The 10772-nt window shown below is 42.7% G+C and overlaps 1 protein-coding gene across 3 annotated transcripts in view; it reads right to left on the bottom strand.

The window, feature by feature from the left end:
* Positions 1-9903, bottom strand: part of kalrna (kalirin RhoGEF kinase a) — a 174826-nt gene extending 164923 nt beyond the window's left edge. The window contains exon 1 of one of the 3 annotated variants that reach the window (XM_008438401.2): positions 9590-9903. In XM_008438401.2, coding sequence (XP_008436623.1) covers positions 9590-9656 — 67 coding nt within the window. In that variant the 5' untranslated portion in view covers positions 9657-9903. The remainder of the gene's footprint in view (positions 1-9589) is intronic. The other 2 variants (XM_008438383.2, XM_008438392.2) reach the window with 2 other exon arrangements.
* Between the last annotated feature and the right edge of the window lie 869 nt (positions 9904-10772).

Raw genomic sequence — 10772 nt, 5'->3', positions numbered from 1 at the left:
AAAACCAAACTAATGTCAGTTAAAGTATACTACTTATTATTAATGTCCAGTTACAAATCATCAGAACTGTGCAAACATTCATAATGTTTGCACAGTTCTGTATGTAACTGCAAGAGAGTGAACTGGCTTGAGTGACTAACAAGACATCATGATTGTCAGAATCATGATTTCGGTTTCCCTTTCCAAGACAGAGTTMGGATATATACACCACAACTCATTTTTGAGGATGATTGCTCAGACAATCAAATTCACATGTGTGCAGCCAGAAGTTTACATACATGAGCAAGAATGCCAGATTAATTTGGGGCTTTTATTGATTTTTCCAATAAAAGTCCCAAAAGGCTACTGCAATGATTGTATCACCTTAAATAATCATCTACATAACCTCAAAACTCTAGATCTAGACCTAAATAAACACACAAACACATAATCTAAGACTTAATAAATCGAAGTCCAACACTGAGTTCGAATAAGAGGAGAGGAGGGGAAGGGGTTTGACAAACAGCATACATCGATTCAACATTGATTACCAGTTTTTCCGACCCTGGTCCTCGACGCACACTGACCTGCATTTCAGACGGTCCCCTGCTTCAACGCAGCCCATTCAGACCATTACAGCCCATTACAGAGTTTTGCAAGTCAGCAAAACTCTGTAAATCAGCCATCATTTGAAATCACGTGTGCTGAGTTAGGAAAATGCGTAAAACATGCAGGGCAGTGTGCCTGGAGGACCAGGGCTGAAAAACACTGGATTATTTGTTCGATAATTAGAATTCAACCACAAAACAACATTGATTAAATAACATCTTTTCAACATTAGTTAATTGGGTAGAATTGATGATTGTTTGATGGTTGATCCACTATCAGTCGACCTTAACCATAAATCAACCTTTTTGGCCAAAATTCAACATTTAATAAGCATCTCTTGCTTTTTTCCWATGCAGGTTTCCTCCAAACAGAASKTGTCCAGTTTTGTCATAAATTTTGAATCGATTCATTTTTTTGAATGAATTTTTACATTTTATTTAAAATAATTGTACAAATTCTTAAAGACGAGAGTATTTTTAATATGTCCCAATATAAAACACTGTTSAACTGAACGAGGGTGCACTTTCTTTTTTTTCTCTTTACTTGGCTGGTATTCACTGCCAAATTTCTAATATCCTCTCATATTTTGTAGCAGCTGCAGTCAGTATTCTGGAATATGAGCCAGCAGCTGTAAGTACACTGACAAACATCAAGAGCAAACATGTAGCCTCATCTCTGTTCTCGAGAAGATCTCAGCAAGGTTTTATGGACCCCTCAGAAATATGTCAGGCAAAAGTCATTTAAATCTGGACAAAAAGATTTCATGTTGTAACAAATGTTCTTTATTCTCATCTCTAAAGCAAGAAAGAAAATGTGATATCGCCGACTTTCCTCCAGTAGAGTTCTTTAGCTGCTAAACTGAGCTTCAAATTTACATTCAAAAATATTTGTTTGATATCAGAGGAAAATTCAAAGTTGTTGTAATTCATTCAGTTCAAATTCCTCAAAGAATTTTTGCAGATGGTGATGACTGTTGGCAGGAAAGATATCCTGTAGCAGTCTGTGTTACAGAGAATTTGAAGAAACCTCTGACTGAAGATGCTCTGTTTCTCTTCAAGAGTCTCACGAAGAGGACGATCAGGGTTGTCTATAATTTTCTTGAGCCAATAAAGAATCTTTCTTTGCATCATCATCTACAGAGGGTCCACAGTCGTCCCCAGAACAGAACCAGAACAGAACCAGCCTTCTTTATCAGGCTGTTGAGCTTATTTATGTCCCTGATTCTGATGCTGCTGCCCCAACAGATGACGGCAGAAGAGATTACGCTCTCAGCAACAGACCGATAGAAGGTCTGCAACCTCCTGCTGCAGATGTTGAAGGATCTCAGATTCTTCAAGAAGTCTGGTTTGCTCTGTTCCTTTAAATGCCTTGTTTTAAATGTTTAAAATGCCAGTTTTAAATGCCTTGCCTCTTCTCTCCAAGATCACGCTCCTCCTCATCAAAGAAATAGTTGGTACCGTGATTCATGTCCTCACAAATTCTTATGCTTCAAGTCTGCCCCCCATCCAGCTGCTCCTTGGAGTTCGACCTTGATAGATAGAAGGTTACTGCATCTATTTCTACACTCCCAACATGTTCCTGAAACATTTTTAACCTGTTTTGGGGGTTTTTTGGTACCTTGCTGAAACTAGGAAATGGGTTGTTGTTTCCTCTAAACTCTTATGTCAATTCAGAACTGATTTGAGCAAATCTGATTTTTGCTTCAACACCATTCATTCTAAAGTCCTCCAAAAAAAAAAAAACACCTTAAAGTTCCCCTATGCAGCAGCTCTGTTCGCCTCATCTCCCCTAACTGAACATCTTACAGCTTCATTTCTCATCCTCACTCCTTTGAGCTCAGTCCTGTTGTCCTTCTACATACTTCCAACTTGGAAATGTTACCTAAATTTACAGGATTTCTTTTCATTTTGACATTGATGACACCCGGCCATTTCTCTATTTAAGTTTTATATATTAATCTTCATATTAATGGATAGTAAATAAACTTTATTCATGACACATTGTCATGATTCAATTCTGTTGGCTGCATTGCCAACAGAGAATACCACCTGACTCCATACATCCAGGATTTGTGAGTTTATAAAGAATAACGCTTGATAAAGAATGAGACGAGAGAATGAGAGTTCTCTCGTCGTTTCGAAATCAATCGTTTTTGTCTTCAAAACGATTGTGCATTTCTCATATTTCCAGCGGCTGCTGGACTGAAAACTGATGTGTGTAATCTGTGGCCAGTCGGTGCTGCTGTCAGGCTGACTAAAAGCTTCCTGCTCTCTCCTCACTGAAGCAGACACTCTGACAAACTTCCAACACATGCACATAGTCATTAATAACATCAAAGCTTATTACCTCACACCAATCAGCTGGTATCACACACACACACAAACACACACACACACACACAAACATCTCTAATGTCTGGAATTGATTAAACTGAAATAAACGTGCATGAACTAACACACACTGTAAAACACCACCGAGCTGCTTGAAGACTTGATCACTTTGACAGAGAAAGAGAGAGAGAGAGAGACAGAGAGAGAGAGAGAGAGAGAGAGAGAGAGAGAGAGAGAGAAAGGACACAAAACAGGAGGAGAGGAAATCCTTTATATTTATCTATTTAACACTCTCTCCATCTCTAGCTGTTGCTCTTGTCTGTCCCCTGGTGGGTAATGAGACCTAATCCACTTAAGATGCTTCTCTCTCCCTCTTTCTGCTGCTAGCACACACACACACACGCACACCTGCACACACACGCATGCACACGTGTGTGAGTGTGACGGGCGTATTCTTCACACCCATCTGGCCTTCAGTCAGAGTGAGAGACAAAGAGGGGGAAGGAAGGAAAGAGGGAATCCCTGCCTCCCTCTGCAGCATCAGCAACCTATTGTTTTTTATAACACACACGCACACACACGCACCCTCCCCCCCCACACACACACACACACACACACAGACGCCTACACACACCCTTCTATATTAGATGCAGAGCTCCTCCCTCCAAGTTTCTTCAGCATGACTCAGGCCTGATGTTTCATTTAAAGGAGCAGTACTTGCTCCTTAAATACCAGGGAAGCCCAGCTCATGTCAGCAGCTCCGTGGTTCTCCTGATGAGCCGGAGAGGCTGCAGAGGTGATCAGGACAAGGCTCTGGTCAAGGCTCTGGTCAAGGCTGTGATCAAGGCTCTGGTCAAGGCTCTGGTCTCTTCCTGTTCTTTTATTGCTTTAAAGCACAATAAATAAAAACTGAACAACAAGCCTCATGTTCTTTGATGGTCTTCTTTTCTGTGACATCTCAACCTCTGAATTCCAGTTTACAAAATGAGTTTCAATGTGTTATAATCCCTAGAAAGGAAACTCAGAATAAGCCAAAATCAAAACAATCAAACCTTACAGCTGTCCATCCATCGTCTATACATGCTTATCTTTGCAGGGTCATGATGGAGCTGGTGATTATTTCCAGCAGTCGTTGGAGAGAAGCAGGTCACTCCCTGTACAGGTCACCAGTCCAACACACTAACACCTATTAGACAGACCAATTAGTCCAACCCTGAGGTACCTGACAGGGGGGAACGTGCAAACGCCATGCAGAAAAAGACTCCAAGCTGGGATTTGGATCCAGCAGCAAATGCTTACTCAACAATGTATGAGTAAGTGCGATAAGCCATGTACACGAATACGCAGACGTCTAATTGAACATTGAGTCTTACATTATGTCGCCACCATCTTGAATGTGGCAGTGGAGTGATGGGAGGGCGATAATTCATGTGCTGCGTAGACTTGATTCAATCGTTTTACAACACTCACTGGATCCCCTGACTTTACCATTTGGCAGGCAAGAATGAAAGAAAATAACGACGAGAGGAACTTCTTGACGTAACTAAATTGGCCCGAAATAACAACTGATTATAATTTTCTTAGCTTAGCTAACTTTTTTTCGTGCTGTGAAGGTTTTCTAATGAGAAAGCTAATCATAAACCGCTGTTAGAAGGGAAGAAGCTTGCAGAACAGAGGATTTTGGCAGAACAGGCCATTCAGGATCAGATTGAGCTGTTTTTTCTTTTTCAGTCAGCTTCACAATGTTGGTGTATAACTATGCTGTAAAGATGCTACAAGTCAATGCCTCCACATGCTGAAAATATGTTTTTATGCCTTTATTCCTTGCCATCTTCAATGTACAGCCTTTGAAGTCATGAAATAAAATCTGAATATTTTTATATTAAAACCCTGACGCTATGAACATTACGTTTAAGTTCATTATTTCTATCTACTTGTCTGTTGCCATCCATCCAGGACATGAAAAACCAAAAAAAAGTTTAAAAATAAAGCAACTTAAGAAGTTATGACTTAAATAATGCATAACTTGTGATGAGAGACTCTACAATAAATCAATATCCATGGGGAATTTCAAGTAGAGTTACTCTTTAAAACATGTTTCTATGTAGAGCCTTAATTTTATTTTATTTTTTAAGAATTATAACTGTGACACTGAACCAAGCTCATATCTAAACATTCAAATTTTAATTTGACTTCAGTTTGTTCACTGAGAAAAATACCCATTCGACATACACTGCCATTTACTAGCTGCTGCCCCCCCGTTAGTGATCAGTTCCAATAAAGAGAAGCCACACACAGGTCAGTTAAAAGGCCCTGATAGTCATCTTATCTTTGTGATGATTATCTTTATCAAGGCTTTACTGAGAAGTGAGGTTGTTTGGAAAGACCAACCAAATCAGATGTTTTCCTAAACCTGGTTGTTTTGGACCTGAGTAAGTAACTATAACCGAGCAACAGAATAATAGCTTGCATTGCATAAGAAACCCACACCACCCGTTAAGCCTCCTGTAAGGCAACAGAGCAATTTTCTGAAGCAGCTGTAATTTTCTGTCCCTCCAAACCATCTTCACCAGCTTGCCATCCTCAGCCGCCTGCAGTCAGTGGAAGTAATGACATTTTCTTTTAATTACCAGGTCTGAACACAGTCTGTACTTTGTACAGCTGTGTAATCAAGTCTGCATTTTAACCACTGAAGTTTGTTCAAGTTTAAAAAAAAAAAAAAAAAGTATTTAAAAAGCCGCCTGCATGGTATGTATTCAGGTTACAGTCGACAAGACGCTCAGTTTGCGTTGAGAAACTTTCGGCCCAGTCCTCTGTCTCTGCATGCATCAAGATGATATCTTCGACTCTCAGTGGAGTAAAACTGACTGAATAGCTGCTGGACCATTTGTCTCCACTAAACATCCCCATGGCAACAGACGTTACTCATGACTTTCTGCAGATTAGTCGAGAAAATGATGCCTAATTACCCACTTGTACGCACAGCTAGTGTCAATTCACCATTTACTGTTGGAATAAAAGGAACACACATGGTGCACAGACTGAGCGAGGCGGGAAACGGCGATGGCGGTTTCTCCTGCTGGATCCTGCAGAGAGGAGGTTGACAGCAGTCAGCAGGACCCTGACTCGTTTAGCGCCGCAGCTATAACGCCACTAGCTGAAGAAAGTAGTCTGAATCTCCCAGCATGCCCGCCTGCTCCCAACAAACACCACAACAGCTCTACTGATTTCTGCCGTTTTGTTCACAGAATGAGAATTCAGTTTCCTGGGAGCGTAACAAAAAACGGCAGCAGCTCCTGACAGACAGCTGCTCTGATTAATACTCTCTGATTGCTCGCATAGACTTATCCCCGCATTGATGTCACTTCCTGTTTCCTCCTGATTATTTGGAACACTATTTACATGCGACTGATTAGCATGAGACCGAGCGCTTCCTGGGAAAAGGCTGGGTTTTCAGATTGCAGTCAAGGCGTTTTCCTGCTGTTATTTGTTCAGCAGTTTCACTAAATACCAACACGACCTTCCTTTGGACACGGAGCCCGTTTTTCACTGGTCACCGTTTCTCTGTAACGCTGGTTAAGCTGCCGATGACGGTATGAATTTTCTGAATTCAGGTTTTATTTTCTGCAAAATGTCAATGCAAGATACTTTCTGACTAGTCTCACACACACACACACACATACTGTGATTCAGGACTTGAGTTTTTACACCGTCTAATTTACCGTCTAATTTATGAGTTTGAGTTTACAGTACGGTTCCGGAACCGTACAACAGACAGACCAACAGACATCACCTGAGCAGTGCGATGCTGTGCTGTGTTTTCTTGTACTTTCAGCTGATTTACATGAGTGAGAGAGTTGCTCCATTAAAGCACTATTAAGATCTAACTGAGGTTCAGATTCATTCGCTTTACCGCCTCGTGGTTTTATCCTGAACGGACAGACGCAGTGGAGGGACTTTTTATTTCCCAATAATAAACAAAAAGTGACGCACAAGATGAGTTTGGCTGAACCAACTCAAAGGTAACTAATATTTAGCAAACACTTGTAATATCTCATTTTAGTTTGCTGCTTAAAATGGATAATAAGGTACATGAAATGAAAAGACGCATTACAAAGTCAACAGACAAATGGGAGAGCAAAAACACAAGCTACTGTTATTAAAGAGGGAACAGCAGCAGCAGCATTCATCCATCCATCCATTTTCTTTCACACTTGTCCCTCAGTGGGGTCGGGAGGGTTGCTGGTGCCCATCTCCAGTTAACGTTTTTGGGCGAGAGGCAGGGTCACGCTGGACAGGTCGCCAGTCTGTCGCAGGGCAACACAGAGACACACAGGACAAACAACCATACACACACACACTCACACCTAGGGGCAATTTGGAGTCATGTTTTTGGACTGTGGGAGGAAGCCGGAGTACCCGGAGAAAGCCCACGCATGCACAGGGAGAACATGCAAACTCCATGCAGAAAGACCGGGGCCGGGAATCAAACCCAGCACCTTCTTGCTGCAAGGCAACAGCTCTACCAACTGCGCCACTGTGCAGCCCCAGCAGCATTCAGGTGCTTATAAATGGTAAGTGGCCATTTGTACTTGTACACCACTTGATCTAGTCCAGATGACCCCAAASCACTTCACACTGCATTCAGTTATTCACCCATTCACACACTGATGGTAACTACTACTGCTCTGACAACCRTGAGCAGGCGGGGTTGAGTGAAGTGTCCTGCCCAAAAAGAGGGAATCGAACCGGTGGGACCAACACCTACCACCATCGCCGTCATCCCAACAAAACATAAAAAAAAGCATTTTTGTGTTTTGAGAGGAAGACATTCTTCTTTTCAAATGTGAAATGTGTGAGTTTCTATGTTTTACACACAATGAATAGACTGTTATGTGAATAACTACACACTTTTTGGGATCATAAATAGGGTTAGAATGGAAAAAGTGGAACTAAGCAAAGAAAAAAAAAAAAAAGGAGGACTTTTGAAAAAAACCCAACAAAACTTAAAATTGATTCAATGGCACCTCGATAAGATGTGCTAGTAGTTTGTTCTATTTCTAGCCGATTTCTGTGTCATGCTTCTCATGCAGACTGTCCAAAAGTCTTTAGTGCTTTAACTTCAGAAAAATCCTTTGTGTGCCATCCTCAGCATGCTTCTCCCTGCATCAGATTCTGCTGATTAATGCATTTCAAGGATTAGCTCGTTACAGGAGGATCATCTGGTGGTTCTGCTCTGTTTGCGCCTTCAGACTGGGCTGCTGCTTCTGTCTTTGCTTTGCGTTAAATCGCTAAGTCTTTTTCGCTTCCAGATAGCAGATGTATGTAATGCTGGCGGATAAACATATCACCCCATTTCCACCCATAAAAGCTCCCATTTTTATTTCAAGACCTGTCAGCTGACGGYGGGGCATAAAGGACACCTGGATCTTGGCACTGGAGACATTTCAGAGGGATCTCCACGCCTCAATTTTCTCAGCCTACTTGTTTCAACGTGTGAGTCAACCAGCAGATTTCATTATCCGTCCGCATGAAGCGGGTCAGCTGACAGTCAACAGCCATGAAGGAACGAGACGAGAGACGCAGGCTTACGTCTCTGTTGTCTTCACACAGTCAGCTGCTCCCAGAACGCCTCTCTCTGCTCACCAGGTTCGGGGTGTGTCGCCTCTCCCTCACAGCTATGCATAATCCGATCACCTGAACTCACCGACGACACCACCACTCGGCCTGTTTCACCGAAATTAGTCATGTACAACTTTGTCGCCTCACCATTAATCACTTCCRTCAGAATCTCAGGTGACAACGAGCAGCTTTTTGTGGAAGCAGGTGGGAGAGAGAGAACTCTTGAGAATCTGCTTTCTGACGGACGGACGGACGCAATCAATGAAATGGATTCTCTGCTAAATGATTTATCCGAGTCAGCGGCTGCTGAGGAGCCACAAGGCATCATGTGGAAGCAGCTTCTCCTGCAGGACCACAACTCAACCCCCTCAGCTTCGCTCCTTTATTACACCTTAGGACACAAAAAGCAGCGGGGAGGAGGGGGAACCTACTGACGACCCAACTTATCAGGACCAGAGAGGATTCATCTCACTGTCTCCATCATCACACACCCTCTTCCTCCTCCTCCTCCTCTCTGGGACAGTCTGATTTCAGATCCTTTAAATCAGACATCATGTGTGTGTTTTTTTTTTTTGGTTGGGGGGGCGGGGGTTCTGAAAGAACAGGATATAAACACACACACCCCTCTATCTCTCTTTCATACACACACACACACACACAGAGAGAGAGAGAGGATTGAAGCTGCATGCTGGACAGTATTTCCTGACATTTTCAGCTGCTTCTCTGATGTCACTCCTCCATGACTCCAGCTCCTCCTGCAGAGACCATCGGCAGCATCAGCTCTCACCAACACAGAACCAAACACACACCTCCGGGTTTACATGTGTGTAAACGTTGTGAATCAGGATAGAGCGTTCTTGTGGGGAGGGCTGATCTCCTCCACCGGTGCCCGGAGCGGCTCTCCGCTCTCCCCTCTGCATCCCCCCTGCCCCTGCCTCTGCTCCGGCTCCGGCTCCGGCTCCGGCCGCCCCCTCCAGGAGCTTCTGGTGAAAACCAGCCCGATTCTGATGCTTTTGTTGTASCAGATGATCCGCAGCCGTTCTCCTTACCTGTTTTGTAGAAGGCATCGGTGTCGGGGTCGCTGGGCGCCTCCTCGGCCGCTTCTGCGGGGTTCATGCCGGAATCCGGTTTAATCCAATCCGCCGATAATAAAGAGAGAAAGCGAAGCCCCGACGTCTGTGTTCTTCACATGTCCTCCGTGTGCACCTCTCCCTCCATCAGCCCCTCTGGGCTCCTTTCTTTCCGTCGCCCTCTCGGTTTGTTTGCYGTTTCAAGGCTGGCTTCGTTCCTCTCTATTGTTCCCGGTCCAACCTCCCTCTGCTGTCCGCCAGGGTCTCTGTGCCTCCCCTCCCTCCTCCCGTACCTCCCCTCCCATCCTGCTCACTCTCTTCTGTCGCTCCCTTTTCAATTCATTGACCTTTATTGGCAACGCATCATCTGAGCTGTTTAACAAAGGTTTTAATATCTGASTAACACTACAGCATCTGTCTACCAACAATAAATATGAGTAACCATTAACCACTGCTAAACTGGCGCATGATGGCGGGTTGTATTAACTGATGCTCCTCCGTTTGTGACTTGAATTAGGACTCCAGCTCTCCCGGACAAACAGCGGCCAGAGGTAAAAAAAAATAAAATAAAATAAAATAAAATTATAATATTAATACCAAGTTGGTATCAGTGTGGGATCGATCCTGGTTGGATTGAGACTTTAGTTTCAGATTGAACATTTGTTCACTTATGTATTGTAGTTTCTCAACTCTACTTCAAAAAAGATTATTTAGATTCGCTCTCAAATGATATTTTGATCATCTTTTGCACTTTATTTAGGAAAAATGCACAGAAATCTTGTTCATATGTTATCAAAATATTTTGTAGACACATACATTGTCAAAATGTATGTGTTCAAATTTAATGAACCTATCATGACAGAAATTTGATGATAGCCTATAGGCTATCATCAACTATCATGAACTTAAATAATAGTATTAGTATCGACAATACCAAAGTATGCAGTATGRCACACCTGTAAGAGATGCATTTRGTCAGGTAATTCAAACCTTTTTATTCCATCCCTGTGACAAAACATGACCAGGGAACAAGTCAGAATTAGCTTCTACCAGAGGTTTGCAAAWTTTGCCACATAGGCCAAAACTGTAAAGCGCAAAGTACTCATGAGCCACATAAACATGATTTAAAAAATAAAAACACAAACGCTACTTTCATTGTGAG

Source organism: Poecilia reticulata, linkage group LG2 (assembly GCF_000633615.1).
Source record: "Poecilia reticulata strain Guanapo linkage group LG2, Guppy_female_1.0+MT, whole genome shotgun sequence".
In the NCBI taxonomy this organism is placed as follows: domain Eukaryota; kingdom Metazoa; phylum Chordata; class Actinopteri; order Cyprinodontiformes; family Poeciliidae; genus Poecilia; species Poecilia reticulata.
Note: the sequence above shows the minus strand (reverse complement) of the source record. Positions and strands in the feature narration are given on the sequence as shown.